A 24297-nucleotide genomic window follows, 5' to 3' on the forward strand; every position below is an offset into this window, starting at 1 on the left:
CTAATTTCTACATTAAAAATCATTGTCATTGTTTCTTGATTGTTACGTAATATTCTATTTTCTCGAGATAGTGGTTTGCTGTAAAGTATAATCACCTCAATTATATCTTTACATTTTAAAAAAATCATTAAATATTTCACTCTGAGTGTCTGCAGTGCATCTCTATGAGCTTCACTTTTTGAATTGAACTCCCTAACAATATTAAGCTTTTCATACTAATTTATTGGGATGTACCTGTACTTCATAAACTCTTCATAAATTCTTAAGAGCTAGTACTATTCATTCAAAATTAATTAGGATAGCGCAATGTGGGCTCGCTATTTGGCTAGATGAATGTCACTCTTATTCAACGATTCATTGGAGGTTATAAACAAAGTAGCTAACGACCAATTTATAAACCCTTCCTTCAACAAAGCTAGTGTCCTTTATTCATAGTTGAGCATAGTTGAGTTGCTAACTGTGGGCTAATTATTTGGCAAGATGGCTGTAACTCTTTTAAAGGCATTATAGATTATTATAACTTTATAAACTGTTAACAAAGTAGTTTAAAAATAATTACTGTGAAGTGGTACCATAAATAAAATTTAAAAAAACAACTATGCTGTTATGCTAATGAGATGCAAACTGGCCAGTCACCCACTTCAAAGTAATAACAGCCATTTTTAAATCAAATGTAAAAAATAAATAAAAAGATGATGGCGTTGCTCACAAAGACACATCACTACAATAAAAACATTCCCATGCCATACAGCGCGGCCGCAGGATTCAGAAGCACGGCGTTCCCTCTCTCGGTGGCGCTGACGTTTCCTCGTCAAAAAAAAAAAAAAAAAAAAAAAAAGAACGGTCTTCGTTTTTGGTCAGTGCAAAAAGACGGAGAGCGGCGGCGGCATGCGAGGTTGTCGCAGCTGCCACCGCGCTGTTCCGGGGACGTAGAAAAAATGGACACGGAGACACTTAAACGTTGGATTCCAACATGGAACGCTAAGGTCCCAAACTTCCGCCCAATATGGGAGATGGGAGGTGGGGGGCGGGGACTCAAGGCTCCGGTTGGGCCTCGTCGGCGTGCTTCTGCACGTGTGCGAGCTTCGCCTGAACAGACAGAGCAGACTTAAGCCCCGCTCGCCATATCTAGCGTCAAGGCTAATTATGAAAAGGAGAAACATTTACCTGCTTGGAGCCGTTGCGAGCGCAGAAAACCTCCTCGCAGTCCTTCCAGTGACATCGGAGCGTCTGCTGGTTGGCGGCGTGGTCGGCGACCGCGTGCTGCCGCAGGTGCGCCATGACGCCAAAAACCAGCGAGCAGCCGTGCCACTGTGGGCACAGCACAGAGAATCAGCAGTTTTAACTACCGCCTTTTAGAATGACACAAACAAAAAATAAAAATCCGCTCTAAAAGCCAGTCACACTTGGCAACATAAAATTTGGTAGACCCACAAAATCTATCCGACTGTTTTTAAAAACAGACATTTGCCAATGTATTTTTTGCACTAAACACAAAGATAAATCAGTCTGCTTTCATGAAAGACTACTGAAATCAGAGAATATTTACCGTTGAGAGGCTTAAATTCCAAGGAATTTGACAATTTCTAGTTAAATAGCTCCAAACAATTCATTGATCATCAAAATAGTTGTCGATTAGTTTGATGATCGATTAGTTGTCGATCAGTCGTCGCACCTCTAGTTCCCACATATTGAATATTTCCTCCAAAAATTTCCAAGACAAAAAATGCCAGACTACTCTCCATCTACTTTACACCAGTGCATCCTTTTGACTTACATCCCAGTCAAGGTGGCAAATGAGCTGGAGAAAAATGTCTATTACCATGCAACGGTACTTCTGCGTCAGGTTGAACTCGACGGCCCGCACGCTGCCGTCGTAGCAACCAGTGTAGATCTGGGAGAAAAAAATAAAAAGCCGACACGCGATTCCCATCTTTGAAAAGTCCTGCCTCAGACAACACTGAACGTGCGACGGCTCACCTTGCTCTGGTGCACCACCATGCTCGTCACCATGTCCGAATGTCCGGTGTACACCTGGAGCTGTTCCCGAGACTGCAGAGGTTGGGAATGTGGTGGGGGGGGGGGGGAATAAATAAATAAATAAATAAAATAAATAAATCAGTCTGGGGAAACGTTATGAATTAGTGATGGCAGACGGTGAAAATCAGGCTGACCTGTAGGTCGTAGACACGGACCTGCTTGTCCAGGCAGGCGGTCACCATCACCTTCCCAACGACCGTTACCACAGTGACGGCGTGACTGTGGCCCTTGTAGACGCGAAGCAGCTCGCCACTCTGTGCGGAAAATGTTGGTGTTAAGACTACTTAATAGTAGGGCAGGGCGATATGGTCTTAAAATTGAATCTCAAAATCTTAGAAGTTGATATGAATTTCGTTTTTCTACTTCGCCAAATCTCATGTTGCCAAGTAAAACTGAACACTGCGAGAAGACCAGCATGGGCAGTAGGTGATCATTAATAATTAGTTAAGAAAAATGGTTTTTTTTCGTGAATTTATTTTTATGGAGAATTTTAGAGGTATTTGAAGTGCTCCTTCCATGTTTTCTAGAAAAAAAAGATGTCACGTCATGTTGCTACTAGCAAGCTTCAACGGCTGCTTCCAAACAAAATGGCCGATGTCCTGTGTCTCTTCAGGCATGGGTTCTTGAGACTTTGTGGGTTTACTCATGAAAGACATGTCTATCAAATTTCATGTTGCCTATGTGAAACTGGCTCTGGGGGCAGATTTTTTATTTTTTTTTTTAATTCTAAAAGGAGCCCTAAAATACGTAAAATTATTCAGGATACTGCCAATCATCTGAACGTGGACTCACGTGGATGTTGTGTGCATAAACGCACTGGTCACTGGAGCCGCTGAACACCAGGTCGTTCACAACCTGAAAGCACAAACGTTCACATTGTTGTTGTTTCCCCCCCGCCCATCAGCAGCCGTAACATGGCAGCTGCTTTTGCGAGAAGACGGCGGTGGCGCACCTTCATGCAGAGGACGGTCTTGGCGTGTCCCTGCAGCGTGCGCAGCAGTAGTCCGGTCTTGGCGTCACGCACGCTGATGGTGCTGTCGTAGGAGCCCACCAGCAGGATGCGCCGGGAGCTCTCCTGCGACGAGGCCAGGCAGCTGACGGCCCGAGGGGCGTGGCATTCGAACACGTCCTGCTGCCTGTTAGTCTGCGGTAGAAGTGGCAAAAGTACTCGCACTCAGTACAAGTACAGATACTTGTGCTTCATTACTTCCCACTACTGGCATTATTCACCGTAAGATCGAAGGAAACGACAGTGCCGTTGGCCAGACCGGCGTACAGGTACTTCCATCGGTTGTGAAGGCACAGCACCCGATCTGCCAGATTGAATTGCTGCTCTAATTCCTGGGTCTGCAAGAAAGTACACATACACATGGACACACGAAACACTTAAATCCAATAGTGTCACCATACAGTCCTAAACATGTCCGCCTATATTATATATACAAATATTTTTATTCAAGCATCTGAATTACTGATTTACTCTTACTTGCTACGAAACACATTCTAAACAACTTAATCAAAGTTGAACATTATTCTGGCAGTTCAATGAAATAAAATAGGTCAGTCAAGTCGGTAACTGTCGGTCGTCTCACCTTAAGACTGTAGCAGCGGACGGTCTGGTCGCTGGAGCCCGAGTACAGGCGGGGCTGCAGGCAGGGGGCGGCCGATACCAGCAGGCAGCTCACTTTGGACGTGTGGCCGGAAAAGACAGCAACACACTTGCGAGTCTGCAAGAAACGGACGATGCGAGGTCATTCGCATTCTGAAACGCGGGGCGGAGGATATCGTCGGCACCCACCGACAGGTCGAAGGTTTTGACTGTGCGGTCTCCTGAGCACGTGTACAGCAGCCCGTCGTGGACCTGCATGTCGTTCACCGCCTCCTGGTGGCCCTCGAAGATGCCAGACGACGTGCCTGGCAAACAAACACACACGAACGTTTCGATTTTCAACAGGGAAAGATGATGTGTATGATAAAAAGGTCAATTAAGTGTAAAATAAACTTACAGGAAGGGCTCCAACTTATCTTTGGAAATGACATGTCGCTGCAGAGAGAAATGAAGGACAACTGTTGATTATGCCAAGCGGCAATGAAAGGGCCCTGGCAACCGGCCTTTTTCACGGCAAATCCTCATAGCAATCGTCAAACTTTGAGGCCGAGCTTCGCTCGCATTACACGGCGAAGGCGCAAAAAAGAAGAAGAAAAAAAAAAAGGGCCCATGTGGAAAAGTTCATCTTTGAAAGACATCCATAAATGGTTTAAATGACCCTAAAATGGCCGCTTCAAATCAAAATGGCAGACTTCTATTGTCCTCAGTGCATGAGACTTTTTTACGAGTCTACCCATGATAGACAAGCCTATAAAAATGATAATGTTGCTGAGTGAAACTGACTGACATTTTGTTCATGTAAAGGCCTCACCTGTCAGATGATTTACAGATGTCCATGTCGCTGGTAGAGGTGACCTCATTGCACGCCAGGCTCGGTTGCTCGTTTCTGGACGACTCCGGGATGTCAGCTTCAGGAGAAAACAAGGTGGTCCCGAGGGACTGCTGGCAGTCTGCGACCACTTCCATCTTTTCTGCCACTTCCTGTTTTATATGCTTAGCATCTTTCTCCATCTTCACGTCGCCCACTCGTGGTAGCGTAGATGTGCTGACCTGAGTGCTACCGCTGCCGCTGCTGGCCCTCCTCTGCGGCCGGAGCCACCTGGGTCTGGAGGCCTCGGCGTCCATCTCGGTGTCGCTGCTCTCTGGCAGCGCGCTGCCATGAGCCTTTTCCAGCACCTTCCTCTTCTTCAGCCTCCTCACTCGCTTGCCGCCGCGCAACTCCGAGGGCGAACCGGGCGAGGCGTTTGGCGCTCGTGGGGTCTCGAATGCCGGAGGGGGTGAGCGGCGCTCAGCGAGGCTGCCCGTCTCGGAGCTCCTCCTGCTGGCCGACGGCGGCTTCATGTCGGCTTTAGAGTCAGGAAGAAAGGTGGCCTGAACGGCTTTTACGGTGGACTCCAACGATCCTGACAGACTCCAGGCGTCTCCTTCAGCTTCATGCAATGGCTCAGGCTTTATTTCCGCAGTAGCTATTAGCTCGTGGCACTTTACTTTTTCTGAACGTTCAGACTCACAGCTGACGCGCACGGGGGACAGTGGCTCCTGCTTGATGGTTACGGCACTTGAGAACGACGGTGGCAGTGAGGCACTCCAAGCAGAAGCTGAAGTGCTCGAAAGAGAGCACAGCGGAGCCACAGAGGCCAGTTCTGGTTCCGCGGGGTCTGTTTTCTCCTGTTTCAGTCGGACCAGTGGCACTTCTGCCACTTCAGTGTTGCCGGCTTTAAAAACAAACATTGAGCACACTGTTAAACTCCACAAAAAGCTCAGATATATGTTATGCAGTACCATGTTCACCCCTTATATTGCGGTATGTTGTTCACGCCCTTGCTGTATCGCGGATTTTTAAGCGATCACACACACGTGTGTGTGTGTGTGTATATATATGTATATATATATATATATATGTGCTAATTTCCTTAAGGCTATCTATGGCTTTTTGCTTTTATGTTAGCATTAAGCTAGTGAGTGGACTTTTGTTATACGAAATTATATCGTTTGGTTTATCATGAATCACACTAAATGAAAATGGAGCGGTATAGAAAATTGATAGGATGATCTATATGGCATTTTCCATTATGTGTTAGCATTAGCATGAAGCTAGCGGACTAAAGGCTAAGCTATGTGTGAGGTTGTTTTAAATATACAAAGTGTACTTCTCTTTGTTTTGTTTATTTTCACAGTAAACATCAAGTGGGAGAGGCTAAACAGCTTGAAGCCTCTTTTTTGAACAATTGTTGACTATTTGTCAAAGTGCTACCTATTGTGAGTTGGGTTGAGTTGTGTTCACTGCCATAAAATGCTCATATCTCAAGTTTGAGCTCGTAAGTCAAAGTAAGAAAGAAGAAAAAAAAACATTGTCAAAACGGCAGCTCATATTGCAAAAAACCCACGAGTCAGGTCACTCATATGTCAAAGCACTGTTGTTTGTTGAAGTGAGTAGAGAAGCTTGATTTACATTAGCCTATAGCCGTGTCATAAACTGATGCTATTCACAGGGATTTAGAGACCAAGCCCCAATGATTCACTGTATTTTAAATGTACAAGTATCAAACCATTATTAAATGTCTTAATTTCATACCTTGCATCCCTTTTAATAACTCAATGCGTTTTTCTCGTAGTGTGCTCATCTCTGTGCTAATCTGAAAAAGAAATCAAAGATTCAAACTCTTACAAAAACAATGTACACATCTCGGACATACTGTACCGCCTTTTCATTGGACGTGATAGCTTCCAAGAGAGGGTTGAAATATTGGAAACTACAAAACTGAGCATTACTGTCTTTGTAAAATAAAAATTTGAGAGTGGATCTGATCCTTGAGTCGTGCAGGTTTAATTGAAGTTGTGGCATTAGGTCTTAAGAGGAAAAACAATAACATTTACATTTAGATCTGTCTATTTTTACTTAGAAATCATTCCGAAGCACATCCTAGGGAATGATTGGCGGATTATTCTATTGTGTACCTGTTGTTTGACCACCATGACTCTCTGCACCTCCATGTAGGCGGCTTCCAGTGCCGCCCGCGCTCGGACCAGTTTGGTGTCCACCGTCTGTAGTGAGCGACTCAGCTCCTCCTCCCGCAGCGACACGGCCAGAAGCTGGTCGATCTGTAAGCGATCCGCTTCACCACCCCAAAGAAAAAAGAAAAAACATAATAAGTACACACAGCACACATAACATACCTTCCTTCCATTTGCACTGCATAATTTACTTTTCTTTAGGATACATTTAATATTATTTACATTTCTATCCTATTTTTGGTCTTCATTCTTGAAACAAACCTGGAATCTCACCCCAAAAATCATTGTATCTGGACCATAAATGACAATAAAGGCTTTCGACTCTTGTTTTATTCTTTTTGTACACCAACAATTTACTGGTGTAAAGTTTATGGAATGGGTTCTCCAGTCTGCTGAAGTTAACAAAACTAAACACTAACCCTGCCATTCGGAATGTTTCCATTCCAAGGAAAGGAAATGCTAACCTTACTGGAAACTAAATGTTTACCTTTGTTGGAAACAAAAATGCTGATCCCGCAATCCAAAATTTGTTCACAAGGAAAAGAAAATGCTAACGTTGCCATTCGAAATTAGTTCACAAAATTCACTCTGCCGGAAACAAAACACCAATTATTTGGGGAGAATAATCTGACAGAATGCCAGAATAATTTGACAGAATGCCAACTGTGCCGTCCAAAATTGAGACACAAAGAAAGAAAATGCTAACATTGTTGGAAAGAAATTTAAAAAATTGTCTGGGGGAAAAAAAGATTGTCTTTAAAAAGTTATTCCCCAAGGGGAAAAGCTAATTTTGTTGAAATAAATGCTTAATTAATTGTCACTTAATTTGGTAACATGAAAACAAAGTCCACCTGCAAATTTGGGAAGACAGCGCAAAAGTAGCTTGAGACTTTACTTCGTCACTGCCTTTGTGTATTGCTATTGTCTTTCCGTTTTAAGACAGTTAAGGATTATTGGTTAAGAGAAGTGTTTAATCAAGCAATTCTTCTGGATACATTTTGGTAAAAGACACAAACCTGTTTTCGATTTGGTCTTCCTTCTTTTGGTATCTTGTTCCACACCTGAAGCCTCCGGACTCAGAACATCCTAAAGGATAGGAAAAAGGAAGACAATCTTCACATTTAAGCACCTTTTTGTGGGTGGTATTCAACAAGTACTCTTAACTTACCCCCGGTATTCTTCGCCTCTTCGCTGTTCCATGTCCCTCCATCTGCTCGACTCCAGAGCTGTTTTCTCCTTGCACGCAGTCTGTTCTCTGCAGAGCCTTGGCTTTCTCCAACATCAGTTTATCTGCTTGCTTTTGAGCTTCCTCCACAGCAAGGTTCAAAATCTTCTCCACGTCAGGCCGGCCACCGGTCTCCTTGGCGATCGAAGACTTCCGCGACGTCTCCTTAGACGGGAGGAGCGAGCTCTCGGATGCCGGAGCCAGACTGCTCTCAGAGAGGGAGCGCTTGCGGGATGTGGCAGGAGTAGAGGTCTCCATCAGTGACTCCCAAGGGAGGTTTTCCAGCATCGCCATGTCGTCCTCCTCCTGGCTGTGGTCCTCGTTTGGTACCATTTCAATACCGAACCTGGAGGTAGACACAAAAAAAAAATATATATAAAATTTTAAAAAATTAAAAAAGTAGGTGTGGGACTCCATTATTTTTTTAAATCTAAGTTTTTGGTGTTGTGCAGTGTGTTTTCTAGTGAGCAAGACAGAGAGAAGGAAAGGCGGCGCACGGTATGGCTGGGCGATTATGGAAAAAGTAATGATCACGATTATGTTGATTGATATTGAAATCACAATTAATTAAAAATAAATTAAGAGAATGACCAGAAAATAAATTAGCAACAAGTAAAATAATAATATATTAAAAAATAAAAATAAAAATAAATACAGCCACGGCTAAAAACATTGGCTTGTCTAGGGTGACTCTACTGTGTATTAAATATATTTGTAAAAATAAATCCTCTCAATATTCTGTCATTTAGAAAATAGAAAAAATGTTGGTAATCCTTATTCACCTAAAACGGGAAAATTTTACTCTGATTTTATGTCAGACAGTCGGGGGGGGAGTGTCTCTTTTAACAATAAGCCATGACTGTATCTGCTGTTCCTGCTGTACGTGCCTTAGCCTCTTGGGGGCAGTATGGTGAGATACATGCATGCAGCTGCATATTACAGTAAGCTTAAAAAAAGAGAGAGAGAGAGTAGAAGAAGAAAGTGGCCATTAAACTCGTTTTTCACAGATTAGGACAATATATAAAACCTTGAGTATAGTTATATTGTCTGTCTGTCATTATGTGTTACTACGGCGTTTGTGTGTAAAAGTTCGTTATTTGAAGGTAATCCCTCCCGTGAGCTAATGCTAATGTTAGCTACCCCGTCAACAGGCTTTTCCATTGACTAATAGCATAAGCTGGCGATTTCTAAAACGATGTCTTGTACTTAAATATTCAATGTGAGTAATTTATCTTGTTGTGCATTTAGTTTTACAATAAACTCCAACTAGGGTGTCTATAAACGGCTTAAAGCACGCTCAGGGAAGGCAGAAGAACATACGTCACACGCTTGCTACAAGCAACACAGCCGCTGCACAACAATCGTTTTTCTTCTCTTACAACGTTTTATGATCATTAAAAGCCAAAATCAAAATCTCGATTAATCGCCCAGCCATAGCACAAGGTCAGAAGGAAATAAAAACAAAGTAATTTTGATTTTACCTGGGCATTCCTTTCCCTTTGTCCTGCTTCTTGCGCACCTCCTGGTACACCTGATCCCAGTTGACTTTCCGTCGAGACCCAGAGGAGTTAATGAGCTGTTGAACAGTCGGCTTGAGCCCAGAGTCCTTTTCGCTGTCGGGTCGCCGCGATTCGCTCAGGTTCCGGACGCGCCTGGCGCTGTGGAGGTTGGGTTCGTGCCCACCCGTCTTGGTCTTGGTGCTGATGCGCTTGGTCAGGTCGCGCTTCAGGACGGGAGGCAGGTCGAGCTTGGACAGGGCGGACGCCTTGGGGCACGTTTTGTCCCACCCGGAGGGCTCACCTTCGGAACTGTGATCTTCTTCCGCGGACTTGAGAGGTGGCGAGGTGAGAGCATCCTTCGTATTCACCGGGTCATCATGTTTTGAGGCTGCGGGCCACGTCTTCTTTGCGGCGGAGGTGGAGGTGCTGACCTGAAGAGACTGGAGGAAGTGGATGCTCTCAGAAGAGGACGCGGCAAGCTTTTCTTTGGCCACACACGACGAAGAACTCCGTGCTGGGTTGCTTGGTTTCGGTTTAGCTGCATTCTGCTGGCAGCTGTTTTCCTTGTTGTCCATAATCGGACACTTGGGCGGCTCCCTCTCGGTGTGTCTAGGCATTGCTAGCCGGGAGCTGTCCAAAGAGCTCCTCCTTTCGGACCGGGCCAACGACTTCCTGGAGGTTTCTGGAAGCTTAGGTGCTTGTCGTGATGGCAGGGGTCCACTAGAAGGGGTCCTGATTCTTTGGGGCTTTGAAGGCACTTCAGCGTGACTGTTGGAAGGACCATTGTTGCTCCATTTACTTTTTTCCTTTACTTCCTTCCCAGTGGAGGTAAATGCTTCTGCTGCTTTTTCCTGGCTTTTGGGCTCTTTTGGGTGGTGTTCTGGCAGGTTCGACACGGCATCCTTACTGGGTAGCGAGTCCACTGTCTTGCTGACAGGATAAGGAGACCAGCGGCAGGTCTTGTCCAGCTTTGGGTTGCTCCCAACGCTCTCTTTGCCGTCGGGCTCCCGATTGGCTGTTGGCATCGCCTCGTTCTGGGGTCCTGCGCTCTCATCAACCCTCTTTTGAAGGTTGTTCACGGGACTGGCAACAAACTGCGGTGGCGGCGGGTACATTTGAGAGGTCCCGTTGTAGCTCACCGGTCTGTTATTCGGTGGGCTCTGGGAAATGTTATTCCTGCCGTAGACACCATAGCTGCTGCCTTGGTTACTGAGCCAGGGCAGTCGACCGGGGGTGCAAAACGAACCCCCGTGGGAGCCTAGAGCACCGTCCTGCGAGTGGCAGCGACCGCCTTGCAAGTCGCCCGACACCCACCTCTGGAAGTTGGGGGGAGCCTGAGCGTGCCAGGTGGCGCTCTTTCCTTGCATGTAGTTCTTGTTGCCGTTCGAGGGGGGCGAAGCTGCTCGGAAGCCTTGCTGCTGTATATTCTTCCAAGAGTAATGCTGAGGGTTCCAAGCGAAGCCATACGGCAAAGACTGCCCACCCCTGTCCAGCTGGTAGCGTTCCTTGGCTTCCTTTATTCTCTGCTGGATCGCTCTTTTCTTTGCTTCCTCTGCTTCTTGGGCCTGCTTAGCAGCAGCAGCCGCCTCCTTTTCTTTGCTGCATATGCAAACCAGTTGAGATAATATAGTTACTAAATAAAAACACAAAACGACAGCAACAACTGATGTGGAATGGAGGAGGAAGCATTGTTAAGACTCAACAAACAAAACTCTTTCAGACTGGCATCTAAGCTGGGTTTTTAATGGCCTGATCTCAAGTGCATAATGTTGAAGTTCAGTCAACCTGCGAATTTGCCAGCTTCCGATGTAGTATCAGAAACTTCCAATACACTGATCGCCTAAGGGAACTTTCTCCCCAGATATCTGTACTGTGTGTATAAGGCGGCATGTGGACGTTGAAGTCCACCGGTAAATTTGCCTGCTTTTGACGTAGTACCAGAAGCACATTTTACATTGTTAATTAAAGACTGCTTTTTCCGCTTGACTTGCTGTTTTGCTGTAAGCCTCATAACAATTTGACAGCTTTGACGTGTTATGAGAAGCCCCTTTCACAGTCGCAGTCTAAGACCGGCTCTTCCTGGCTTAGGCTCGCTGTCCTGTGTGCAAAGTACTGATGGGGAGTTGAAGTCAAGCCACAAATTTGCAGGGGTTCCGACATAGTATCAGAAGCCCTTTTTCACACTGGCCATCTGAGCAAAGACAATTGGCCTGTTTATATGCCAATTCTGCCACTTCCCGACCTCGCACGTCAAAGGCTAGACAATCTTAAGTCTTATAAGGTCATCCTATAAGATTGCCCTTAGTGTGTTAGGGAGGGACTCGTCCCGATTTTAGGGTCCGAAACAGGTCGGGGCCGACAATTCTCGAGATACTCTGAGCACACAGCACACATGACGACCAAAACTTTTAAATAGAAAAAATTTTAACTTTATGTGTGAGGTCTGTAGCAGATAAAACCAAATATTTTAAGAGTGGAAAAATCTTTATGTATGTACCAGGCCCAAGACAACTTTTTCATAGGTCGCTGTCCTGTGTGTAGGGTATGACGCAGGATGGGGGAGTTGAAGTCGACCAGAGTGTCATTTTGACACCAGAGACTCACTGATCTCTTTGTGTTGAAAGCAATTGTCATTGCCCTCGTAATGATGTCGCAGCGCATCTAATTAACTGAATGCTGGAAGCTGCAATGGCTGTGTGTCTCAACTCGGTGAGTTCTGTCTGAAAGGCTCAGGCGAATAAATGTCAGCTCTACTATTATGGCTTTAATAGGCCAATTTGGCGGAAAGACCGTGTGAAAGGGGGCTTAAAAAAAGATCACCCGGGCAGTAAATCCCGTTTCTGTTTTTGGCTGCAGGCGTGAAATTGGAGCCTGGCCCTGATTGGACTGAGGCAGCAGCTGAAAGAAGCCTGTGAGCGCTCATGATAAGAATGTGACTATAGATAGCATGCAAACACTGTTCACAGACTTTACAGTCACAGAGGTTCTGCAATAGCAACCACATACAGTAACAATCAGTATTAGAATTTTATTCAAGGTCAGGATTAAGAAATAATTTAGAATGAATTGCCGTCAAGCTTGGGGAAAATGTGATACAGCGCCGGTAAAAGTGACCTACGAGAGATGGTAAATAGAATGATCGTAGTCCAACCCAGTAGATTGATTAGGAGTGGGAATATTTGGGGGGACTTTTTTTTTCCTATCATTTTGCCTTGCACCCTATGCAGTGGCAACAGTGACCACTACTGTTCCAAGTGGTCAGCACAGGAAGTGACATTATACGTCTTTTTAACATTTTCGGGTCGCAGAACAAAGGCCACATCATTATTCGATTTATAAAGTCAGAAATTTCTCCCTCTTGATTCAACAGAATCCTCAAGATATTTAAGATAGCCCTATTATTTGAAAAGGTTCATTTGTAGATCTACTTTTATGGTGACTATACAGTATCCCGTAGAGGTGGGCAAAGTAAGGCCCGCAGGCCACATACATCCCACTCAAATATTTAATCCGGCCCACCGAGCATTTACAATATAAAGTCTTCTTATATTTATTGGGTTAATTTTGTCGTTTTCCCCTAATATTTGTTAGTTTAAATGTAGCTTGTTTATTTTTTGCATTTATTTACCTCTTGGAAATATTTCATTTATTTTAAATAAAGTAAAATAAATCTCTCTCTCTCTCTCTCTCTCTCTGTCCACATAACCACAAAAAAATAAAAATAAAAATAGACAATATCCATCTTACCGCATCTGCTCTTTCCTCTTGTGAACGAGCTCTACCAGTGTCTGGTCAAAGTAGTCCTCGTCGCGGTCAACGCCGGCAGGCATCTTCTTCTCCTTCTCCACGTTTTGCTTGTGCCCAGGGCTGGAGATGTGGCCGGCGTAGTCGGTCAGGCTCACCAGTGAGACCCTGCACACCCGGCACTCATGGCCGCAGTCCCTATCAGGGAGGAGAGGCGACAGGGGTCGCTCAATACTTCCTTCGGGCATGGTGGCGGCGATCTGATGAGCTTCTTCAATGTCTTAGGAGAGGAGAATACTCAACAATCCCTTGTTTTTCTTATCGTCAAATTTTCTATTTGTTGCAGATCAGGAGGTAACTAACTTAAAATTTCTTGTGTCAAAACATTTTTTTTAAAAAAACGGTATCTTCCTGATCCAAAAATGAATTAATGACAGGGAAGCAGGAGCATGCGGAAGCAGCCGGGCCCAGGCGGCGCGCTAAAGGAGCTTGCCGGCCATGCAGCACAGGGACGCTCAGCTTAGCGTTTGGTCATGATGGCGTCCGCTGCCCTCTGAGACCTCGCTCTGGCGTCTGCTTCGGAAGTATCCGACACCCCCCCCCCCCCCCGCCCCTTCGGAACCTCCACCCACCAAGACCGCAAATGTGTCCTCTTCATCCTGCTGACCAATCCCAAGCAGCGTAACCACCGGAGCCGACAGCTGCACGCCACCTTTGACTCCTAACCTCTCCCAAATGTGTCACCTTGCCCTACCATCTTTTTGTGTAGCTGTTTCCTCACCTCTACAGCACTCTAACGCAGTGGTTTTCAAATAATGTCACCCTGGTACCAAAATTTTCCCTTTGTCAGCAAGTCATAACCCACTTTTATACAGGTCAAGAAAAATAAAGAAAAGCATTGATCAAAGATTCAAAAACATACAGTACTCCCAAAAAGGTCGGACTATTTGGCTCTCAGGTGAAAATTTCAGGACGAACTTAAGATGCAATAAAACCTTTACAGCTGAACTTAATTTGACCTTCTCTAAGCTTTTGAAAGTCGGAAAAGCATCGCGGTCTATCACTAACCTATGCGAATGCAGTAGTGAGGTCATCATTAGAGGTAATATTTACATTAAAAATACTTCTAGACCATTAATATGAAGCAATCTGATGAAAACCAATAAGTATGCCGCAAACTGAACATGCCTGTACGCTACGACGCAAACTAGTTCATTGCGCTCCGTTTTTTTTTTTTTTTTTTTTTTTTTTTAATACCTGTGCGTGACCTACTCATAAAAGGGTCCATGACCCACTTTCGGGTCCCGACTCACGAGTCAAGAATCGCTGCAACAGCGTTAATTACTTTGGTGTGCACTTTGGTCTTATCACTTTTATCAGCTCGGAGGGGTAAAAATATTCTACACTGACGCCTGGCATACTTTCATCAAAGAGTCACGAGCAAACCAGCTGCCTTCTATTGGGCATCCGGCAAGCTTGTGTCTAAATATACGCGTCACAGTTGGAACAGCTGCATGCAGCTGAAGCCACTCTGTTTAAGCCCTGACCGGCATGTGCCCCTGTGCGCATGTGCTTCACGGTGACCCACATAAAATGAGACGTAAAAAGACTGATTTAGTAAATGGAGAGAAACAAGGGGTCATTTTGGAGGGTTCACGTCAACTACGGTCGGATTCATTCCAATTGCGATACGACGCGATTCACTCCAATTGCAATAAGATTTACTCTAATTACCATCACATTGCCAACTAATGGCTGGCATTGTTTTCAAACATTATTGAATGGTGATCATTTTGCCAAGAAACAACTTTCTTTTTATTTAGTTTTTGTTGCGTGAACGTACAGTAAATCCTAACTATTTAGCTATTTGCTAACCTAGCCTCCATTATTCGCTGAAAACCCCACCAGTGATATTGTGCTCTTTCTGACACACGCTAAAATGCCACAAAATGGAGCCAAAGCTTGAGTAAAAAGACAAGTATGCGTCAAAGAAAGTAGTACAGTGGTGCCCGGAGATACGAGTGACTCGACTTAGGAGCGTTTGGGGGCTACCTTTACAAGCTGTTGTTTGTTGACTTTACACCGATTTTATCGGCCTGATCGGTATCGGCTGATAATAAGCATTTTATGCTGATCGGCTTTAATGTCATAATTCTCTGATCCGATAGATGACGTCATTGATCGGCACCGCAAAAGACATTTACTCCACGTCGCCATCTTGCGCAGTATATTTGAATCCAAAAGCTAGTTTATTTTTAGCCTTGTCACGCATCTTTTGACATAGTTATTTATATCAAAAACATTTTTAAAAAACATGTCAGCGGTGTGGGACAGACAACACGTAATGCCCGGCAGATCAGACTTCAAGACAAATTTGCTCTTTCACGATTGCACTATGTCAGACTGCAATAAAATCTTGTATTCAGATACCACCGCATTCCGTTTTTTACGATCATTGGGCTTTATCTTGTCAAATACCAATGCGACCGGATACACTCGTTACCGTGGCGACTACAACAAGACTGAATTGCGCCGACTGTATTATAAGGACAATGTGGGGAAAAACGTGTGTTGGTGGTCACCGGTGCTCAGGACAGGAGAGGACGTTCGTTTAAGGCTTGCTTGAGGCATGTTCCCGTACTTTTATACGATACAGCTCACAAGCAGGCAACAAAACGTTATGTAGCCTAGCAAGCTAGTGCTAGCACTAACGGTTGAACGTAAACATGCCGCCGTTCTGTCGACTCATGCTCTAAGGTTTCGGTGTGGGTGAAGTACTTTAATTACAATGAAGTAATTTAATTACAGTAAGTTAGCACCCATTATTTATTTCATGTTGTAATGTTGGTTTGACCTGACTGATTAGAATACACGATCTGACTGGAGCAGTGATTTCCAACCTTTACGGAGCCAAAGAACATATTTTACAATTGAAAAATCTCACAGCACACCAACAAACAAAAATGCCACAAAAAATGGATACATTAATCACTGTATGTACTTCCTGCCATCTAATAGAAGACCATTCATTTCTTCTGTCTGTCACTATGCCTCACTGGCATAATTAGATGAACAAAGATACATTATTTATTGTAAATATATATTTTTTGAGAAATTAAGTACACAAGTATATTAACAGGTTGTTGTGTGTTGTTGTGATCGGATCAGTGATCGGTTATCGTTTTTTTAAAACTCCCCCCAAAAATCCTGATCGTGTTAAGCCTAATTGCTTGGCCAATTTTTTTGCTTTCATTTGCAAGCAAAATTTTGAGATACGAGCGCTAGATGGTGGCAGTGAACTCAACTCAATTCACTTCACAACAACCAGCAGCAGTTTGGCAGATCATAAAAAATTCTTCAAAAAAATGAGAGGCATGAAACTGTTGAGTGACAATCCCAGTTAAAGTGTATAGTTAACTAAACATAAAACAAAGTAAATTACACGTTGTGTATTTTAAACAAAAATAGCTTTGCTTTGGGAAAGTCGCATTGGCTTAATGCTAACAAACAATGCAAAATGGCATAAGACGGGCTATCGAATAGCATTGGTGTATAATAAAGTTACAACGCTAAGCAACACATGTAGACAGACAATATAATAGTACTCACAGGGACATATTCTTGATCCTCTGCTATTACTGCAACCTACGAAGGAGTTATGACCGTCTCCATGTATCTCTGTATGACTGAATTAAACTGCCCTCAGGTGGCCAAGGCGCGCACACAGGAATGAGATGCCTAATCACAATGACTTAATCATAATGCACAAACTGTTTAATTATGTATATTCTATCTAATTATCTTATAGCTTTATGTTTTGATTAAGTACAATATTTTAACGTTATTTTCCTTGATAAAAAACATGACCTTTTTGTTGAGTTTTTGGGGAGGCTGGAAGGATTAATAGCATTTCAATGGCGAAATATGATTTTAGATCCAAGTGTTTTTAGTTACGAGCATGGTGACTGACTGAATTAAACTTGTATCTCAAGGCACCACTACATATTGAAGGGATAGATCTCATGTCTTATGTCAGGAAGGAGCTAAGTTTAGCTTTGGTTGTTAGAAGTTACGCAGTCATAACCGTAAACAAAACACAATGCACTTGGGGCACATTGCCGATTGACTTACCGCCCTTTGAGTTTCTCCAGCTCGCGATGATGCAGCATGCTTCTCATATGCTCGTTCATCTCCTGCGCATAGACACAATGAAAATACAATTGAGACGAATCACAACCGCATTACGCCTTTTGTCCCTACAGTAAATAGTGGTTATAGAATGTCCATCCATTAAATTAAGTGTCGCTTGCCACCGAATTACCTGCTTGGAGGCGTGGACCGTCTCGCAGAGGATGCACTTCCTTTCTCTTGCCATCTTGACTGCAGCAAATTTGCCCATAACTGACAACACAAAGAGAAGGGAATACATGTATCGTGGTACCTTGACATATGAGTGCCACAACTTACAAGTTTTTCGAGAAACGAGCTGTCACTAGGTAAAGTACAACTTAGAAGAACAACCGGAAAATACATTTGTAAGTAAAATAGTGACATAAGTAAATAAAAAAGTAAAATAATAATATATTATTATTGGTCTGCTTTTTTTTCATAGTAATAGTAAACAGGGCCCCGCCACTCATTTGAGATTCATTTTTGTTTGGCGGTGTGTCGTGACATCTTTTTCTAAATGTAAAACGTGCCTTGGCTCAATCAAAGTTGGGAAACGCTGGCGTGCAGGCAATGAAGTGACGTTCGGTGACGTCACTCTATCCATCTTGTTTCAAAGAGGGCAGAGAGGGAAACAGACCGATAACAAACTTTATTGTTTTCCCCCCTCAATTAAACAATGAGAACAATTTATGTTAGCTAAATCGTCGAGTTTGACCTGAGGAACAACTTTTGAAAGTATGAAATAAAAATGCGTTGATTTTGTTGTTGGTGTCCTTTATTTTTATTGGATTTTTTTGACAAATTTGGTCTGCTTTGTTGCTATGGAGCACATTTGGGAGTCACTTTCTTCTCTTGTGGCTATTTGTTTGTCTTAGCCCACCTCATGCTAACTACACTGGCTTTGTTACTAAACACTGGCCCGTGTCCTCGGGAAATGTACACGAAAAGCACATAAACTAATGCACCAAGTGAACCTAACGTCTCCGAACACTCTAAAACAAACATTATAATGTTAATATTTTTAATAACGGTGAGCAAACCTGGGCGAGTAGCCAGCTAGCATGCTAGCTACTGTAACTAAGGGTAACGCCAGGTTACCTTGAACGCAGCTAAACCGCAACGTTGTCGTATATTTTAAAGTTTAAAAGTGGTTCATTTGCTACCTTTATAACTTCCGCGAATGGCCGGGGTTCCACATTTTGTCCTACGTCGCTGCCGCAGTTAACCACATCCTCCAGGGTAATGCACGGCAACGGATTAAACAACGTTCAAGTACATCACTGTGCAGTCGGACAGAAGATGCTCGCCAGTTTGTGTGAAATAAGAATCGGACGAATATTTTTGCTTTTTTTGTTGTTAGAGTACATAGTCAGGTCCAGAAATATAGGGACATCGACACAATTGTCATCTTTTTTGACTCTAGACACCACCGCAATGAATTTGAACTTTCAACTTTAATTTGAGGGTATTTACATCCTAATCACGTGAGCGGTTTAGGAATTCGATGTCCCAATATTTATGGATATGACTATAGGATATAGTTACAATTCCAAAATGTCTTCATTAATTTGGGAATATTGTCATGGGGAAACGTGAAGTACTGAAAATGTGGAATTTTGGGAACGGGAAAAATACTGAATACCAAAATGTCACAAATGAATTGGAAGTGTTTGAATAATTGAGTGTGAATTGGGGGTATGGTTGCCCGAATGTCCTAAATGAGCTGAAAATTTTGCTTTTGGAATACAGTAGTTTGAATCGCTTTTACAAATGTGGAAGTTGTGGAAGCACAAAAAAACAAAGGTGGAATAATAAGACATAACAGTCAAGTCTGAAGTTTAGGCATGACAATATTTTATCCACACATAATCCACAAAACATGAGATACGAAGCACACACGAACATAAATTCAAGTCACTTTGATGCAATTAGACACAACAGCAGGACTTTAAGGCTTCAACACTACAAAACTCATCTGCAGATCACCAGAATAAAATGTTTAAAAATGCGAATAATTCCCCGTTAGCCATATAAAGATGACAATTGGGATGAGTATTTGGGACACATGGATTATATATATATATATATTTTTAAATAAGCAGATGAAAATTAATCAGCAACACATTAATTCAACAGGTTGGACATTGACATGAGCTCTACACATACAGTTAGAATGGTGAAAGAAAATACAAAAACATTTTGAGTGTAATTGTTCGTTTATGTGCACGGGACGCATTCGCAGGAAGGTTTACGAAACAAGTCGGATCTGAAATGTTTGATTGTGAGGATAATAGACAGGCCACACAAAGGTCCATTTGTTTCTACTTACCGCTCAGGACAAAATTATGTCACGAGAGACGAAATGCATCTTGTTTAGAAATGTCACGACGACCACAAGAACCGCTGCTCTCGAGCGCAACGGAACATTTCGGTGATGTGCAGCTGCGCTTTTTTTTTTTTTTTTTTTTTTTTTTTAAATGTTAAAAGTTCAGCGGCAGGTGTGAATGTGAGTGCGAATGGTTGTTTGTTTGTATGTGCCCTGCGATTGGCTGGCAACCGGTTCAGGGTGTACCCCGCCTCCTGCCCGATGATAGCTGGGATAGGCTCCAGCACGCCCGCGACCCTTGTGAGGAGAAGCGGCTCAGAAAAAAATGGATGGATGTTAAAAGTTCTTTTGATCAACGTCCCTAGTGTTGAGTTTATGTGCCAAGTTGGCGGGCCCTGTTCCTCAGATGGCGCTTGCGCATTCTGATGATCCACTGGACGGTCAGCTTGGCAAAGTTGGCCGCCTTGAAGAGAGCCATGAAGACGCCGCAGAGAATGGCAGCCGACGACCACGGGTTTGCCGTCACGATCTGTTTGAATTCCCCCCCAAAAAATTAAGAAAAGCTCTTGTTTTCCATCAAGCGGTTCAGATCGGTCCAATTCCATTGTAAATGCACTACGGTTACATCCCCTGCGAATAGCCATAAACCTTGAGTAACCTATAAACATGTTAAAAATGTCCATATTTCTAGTTTAAACCATACATATACCACAAACTATGATCCCTAAACACTTAAATATAATTTCAAACCCATTTTACCACATAACCCTAAAAAATAAATGGCTTGCAAATGATTTGATTTGGGGGGGGGATGCACCCAAAGTCCACGTGTACTTCCATAGTAACAATAACTCTCCCTAACAACCCAGGCTAAACCTTTTTGGTTCCTGACATCTTGTCTCTCCATGTAAAATATAAAAGTATTGCTTTGGCGCCATCAGGTGGCACCTGGGTGCCAAGCTATTACGTTGAACTGAAGGGACAAGCTTCATTTAGAGAGGCTATCGCCTTGTCTAAATAATTAAAAAATAATAATAATAATTGTTGGGTTGGTTCAGTGTAGTAGCACGTTGTGCCGCAAAATGCCGGCCAGCACTGAAGTCTACGGGAAGACGTGCAACACAATAACGAGCAAAAAGGAGAGACAGAGAAAGTCCCCTAGTAGGGTAAGTTCCAGTAATATTCATTTTTCCCACAGTGCAGAGAGATCCTGAACCTACCAGTCGGATTTCTTGCATAAAGGGATCCCGCCACTCAAAGACGGCGAAGAAAAGCTGGTTGCCCCTCTCGGGTTCGGGCCGCTTGTCATTGAATTTTACCAGAGTGGACTGAAAGACAAATAAATTATCATCAAGACCCGAACACGCGGGGCGAACGCATCGTGGCCGCCGACCGATCTACCTCTTGGCGAAATTGCACCGATTGGCTGCTTTTCCCTGATGTCCTAACCAGGGACATCTTGACCCACGTGCGGAAGCCACCGGAGAAGGTCCACGTGGAGTAGTTCCTCTCACAGTCCCTCATGAACTCAGATTTATTTAAACTGGAAGCCAGATTTAAAAAAAAAAAAAAAAAAAAAAAAAAGCAATAATTGGCTAATGTCACTCTCATTTGTTGGGTTGGAAATTATTTTTATTTTTTTCTCTCTCAATAATTATTCTCACACAAACCAATAACATCAACACGGTGCCACTAACGGGGACTAAAAAAATGTCAAATAAAATACTGATTAGCGATCAGCAATTAGAAAATAAAATAAAAATCTGGCTTTACCTGCGATCCAGATCACTAAACTTGGCGAACAGCATGTACGGGATTGCGCTAAAGTCCTCCTCCGTTTTGTTCTGAATGAACTGCATAAAGATCAACTCCTTACTGCGGATGTCCGAAGGTCCTCGCACCACCAGCGCCTTCTTCTGCGACACGGACACTAATAACGCTTAGTTAAGAGTTTTCAACAGGACGACGCCGCCTTTACCACGCACCTGCGTTCCGTTGGCGAAGGGCCCGTAGTAGGTCACCTCCTTGATGACGCAGTCGCCCTCTTGAGGCTTCCCAGGGTCCACCAATGGGGGGATGTCGTCGTGGTAGTGGTGCCGGCAGCTCAGCAGCCGGGCGTGGCCGGGATACAAAGCGATACCTGCGGCGATGGAAATCGCATCTTATCAGAACAACCCGTGAAAATGAAAATGATAAATGAAACCCAGCTTTGTGCAACACTGGTAAGATTGATGTTGGGGGGGGGGGGGGGGGAAGCGTTTGCATACACACCGGGTGGGGAGAAGGCGTCCACCTCCTTGTAGGTGACCGACATGACGGGATGGTTGAGCTTCTCCAGGAAGTCGGAGATGGTCTGGTAGGCCAGGAAGCCGGCCACTGTCGTCAGCAGCAGGTAGATGAAGATGAGCACCACCGTGAACACGTTCTTCAGGCATGCCTTGCTTACCCGCACGGACGCCGTGCTGCCCCGAGAGTCATCCTCTGGAGAAGCGGGGGGGAACGGGGAACAAAAAAACACAACATCTCGCCTATTCATGATGACCACAAGAGAGCACAGTAGAAACAAAGACCAGAAATAATGGGCACAAGATAAAAAAAGTAAGTTGGAGCACATGCTCATCCATATGTACATTTTATAAGATGACTCCTCTCACCAGTTATGAATGATAAGCGCCACCTTGCACATTAGAAATAAACACAACTGGCAGAAATCCACACAGTAAAAAAAAGCAAGCTTTAGCGCATGCTCTTGTGCACAATGTATGCATCATGTGATTAAGATCGCTCCTCACTAGTTATTCATAGTAACTGCCACCTTCCACAAGAGAAATTAACAATACGACTAGAAATAATCCTAAGAGTTAAAATAAATACATAAATAAATAAATAAATAGTCCATGTCATGGACTAGCACAATGTACATCATTTAATTAATTCTATCGGTCCTGCTGTTTTTTCATGATAAGCAGGACAAAATAATAAAAAAAAAATTAATAAAATTCCACAGAAAAATAAAAGTAACAACTGTTTGTACCTGGCAAAACCCTCTCGTTGCGCTCCTCGCCGTCCTTTTCCACGACATCGTGGAAAAAGTCTGGTGACTGCAATTCTTCGCTGTGGTCATCGTCATCGTTCAGCTGCGCCGTCAAACAACAGCGAGAACATCAACAAGGGAATTCAAGATAATTCCCCCACCCCCAGGAAATACAGTGGTGTCTTGAGATACAGTATGTGCCATTTTAGAAAACATAAATAAAAAAATAACATTAGTGTTGTCATTCTGTGGAAAATGACAACATTTACTAAATTATTTAAAATAAAGTAAAAATTCATATACATGTACAACAATTAAAAAATTATACTAAAAACAAAAGATATAACGAGCAGGAAGTACACTGGATATAAGGCAAAGAAAATAATTGTATTATTATATATTATATATGACAAAGATTTTTAATTACAAAATATGTATTCTGTAGATACAGTGTACAGTGTACTGTATATATCGGTGTTGTATTTAACATTAGTTCAATACATTTGCATTTCATTTTTCAGAACCGTTTGGTTCTGAACATTTATTTTGGTGCATTTTGTATTTAGCTCGGAGAGCTATGTAGTTTCCAAAAGTTACTTAGTGTAAAAAAAAATTGAGAACCACTGATGTATGGTATAAATTAAATATAGACTTCCATTCCGCCCCCCCCCCCCCCCCCCCCCCAAAAAAAGCAAGAGTCAGCTCATTCATTCGGGAAGTTTCTTTTCATGCACTTCCATGTCACATGACGTCAAGCATGCAGAACACACACAAACAAAACACACGATTATGGATTTACAAAGAATACACACACAACTGACGCGTAAGAAAACGTACTCTTCATCATACGCAAAGCCGCGTGTCTTTTGAGTATTATGAAGAGTCATACAAATTTTGACATAAAGGACGTACCTCTCGGTAAGTGCTGTCCTTTCCGAGCATACCGTAAACTATCCTCTCCTGAACGAACACTTTTGCAGTGCTTTGACCGCCGACCTCCCACCCCTCAACTTTTAGTCAACATTTTAAAGCAGAACGCCTAAAAGAGGAGACTCAGCGCACACACACAAATGAAAAGATGAGGACCATCATACGACACGAAGTGACCCAAAACAATCATAACAGAGATGGCGTTCCGGAAGTGGTTTACTAGACTACGTACGGTACGTCATTTCCTGACGTTGCCTTCAGGGGCCTGGGGAGAGGGGTGGGGGAAGCAACACTACGTTTATCGGTGTACAAGACGACCTGGCATGGGTGGAGGATTAATTATGGTCACAAAATACGAGACTGTGGCCATGATTTCCTAATTTTTTGACCACGAAATTCTAATTTGTGGGTTTAATAGCGTATCCGTGAATAACTTGGACGTCTGGATAAACAAATGGAGCGCACCTTTTTCTGGTTGGTTCAAGAGACGGTGCGCTCGATTTTATTACCAAACCGTCCCGGCATCATATTCATTATGAATTTGCGTTTTATTCGCAGCTCGGCCACAATATTAGGAACACTCAGTCGAGCTCTAATATGAAGAAAGGGGCTTTAATGGTCATGTTACGGGTATTGTCCCACGGGATTGTGACAGCAATCTTTTCTTTTTGTTTTGCCTCATTGAGCATTCTGAACTGTACTCTT

General features: G+C 43.4%; 2 protein-coding genes across 6 annotated transcripts; both read right to left on the reverse strand.

Moving 5' to 3' along the window:
* Nucleotides 1-823: 823 nt before the first annotated feature.
* On the reverse strand, nucleotides 824-18551 carry znf106a (zinc finger protein 106a). Of its 4 annotated transcripts, XM_061696761.1 has the most exons (22): nucleotides 18466-18551; nucleotides 17454-17533; nucleotides 17264-17325; nucleotides 13136-13330; nucleotides 9371-10987; nucleotides 7833-8235; nucleotides 7681-7750; nucleotides 6608-6765; nucleotides 6225-6285; nucleotides 4700-5364; nucleotides 4461-4630; nucleotides 4047-4084; nucleotides 3839-3954; nucleotides 3633-3767; nucleotides 3271-3387; nucleotides 2993-3184; nucleotides 2833-2895; nucleotides 2175-2294; nucleotides 1981-2052; nucleotides 1823-1894; nucleotides 1168-1311; nucleotides 824-1089 (listed from the first exon to the last, which is right to left on the reverse strand). In XM_061696761.1, the coding sequence occupies exons 2-22, from the start codon at nucleotides 17529-17531 to the stop codon at nucleotides 1036-1038; spliced, it is 4602 nt and encodes a 1533-aa protein (XP_061552745.1). In that variant the 5' UTR covers nucleotides 17532-17533; nucleotides 18466-18551; the 3' UTR covers nucleotides 824-1035. The 4 variants fall into 4 exon arrangements, with proteins under 4 accessions (XP_061552745.1, XP_061552744.1, XP_061552743.1 ...); XM_061696760.1 differs by having other exon boundaries at nucleotides 2196-2294; nucleotides 4461-5364; XM_061696759.1 differs by having other exon boundaries at nucleotides 4461-5364.
* A 583-nt stretch (nucleotides 18552-19134) lies between these two features.
* pacc1 (proton activated chloride channel 1) lies at nucleotides 19135-23790 on the reverse strand. Of its 2 annotated transcripts, none has more exons than XM_061696223.1 (8): nucleotides 23575-23790; nucleotides 22663-22765; nucleotides 21900-22109; nucleotides 21614-21768; nucleotides 21402-21541; nucleotides 21030-21171; nucleotides 20849-20956; nucleotides 19135-20157 (listed from the first exon to the last, which is right to left on the reverse strand). In XM_061696223.1, the coding sequence occupies exons 1-8, from the start codon at nucleotides 23602-23604 to the stop codon at nucleotides 20002-20004; spliced, it is 1044 nt and encodes a 347-aa protein (XP_061552207.1). In that variant the 5' UTR covers nucleotides 23605-23790; the 3' UTR covers nucleotides 19135-20001. The 2 variants fall into 2 exon arrangements, with proteins under 2 accessions (XP_061552207.1, XP_061552206.1); XM_061696222.1 differs by having other exon boundaries at nucleotides 21402-21544.
* Nucleotides 23791-24297: the final 507 nt, after the last annotated feature.

Source organism: Phycodurus eques, chromosome 14 (assembly GCF_024500275.1).
Source record: "Phycodurus eques isolate BA_2022a chromosome 14, UOR_Pequ_1.1, whole genome shotgun sequence".
NCBI classification, from domain to species: Eukaryota; Metazoa; Chordata; class Actinopteri; order Syngnathiformes; family Syngnathidae; genus Phycodurus; species Phycodurus eques.

Coding starts and splice junctions, on each gene's coding strand:
- znf106a (XM_061696759.1), bottom strand. CDS start 17,531: ATGGGCAAATTTGCTGCAGTCAAGATGGCAAGAGAAAGGAAGTGCATC. Junction 3,388..3,632: donor TCCGCTGCTACAGTCTTAAG/GTGAGACGACCG, acceptor ACTTTCTTGCAG/ACCCAGGAATTAGAGCAGCA. Junction 3,185..3,270: donor TCGTTTCCTTCGATCTTACG/GTGAATAATGCC, acceptor CTTCTACCGCAG/ACTAACAGGCAGCAGGACGT.
- pacc1 (XM_061696222.1), bottom strand. CDS start 23,604: ATGCTCGGAAAGGACAGCACTTACCGAGAG. Junction 22,766..23,574: donor AGGACAGCACTTACCGAGAG/GTACGTCCTTTA, acceptor TTGACGGCGCAG/CTGAACGATGACGATGACCA. Junction 20,158..20,848: donor TTATGCAAGAAATCCGACTG/GTAGGTTCAGGA, acceptor GAATTCAAACAG/ATCGTGACGGCAAACCCGTG.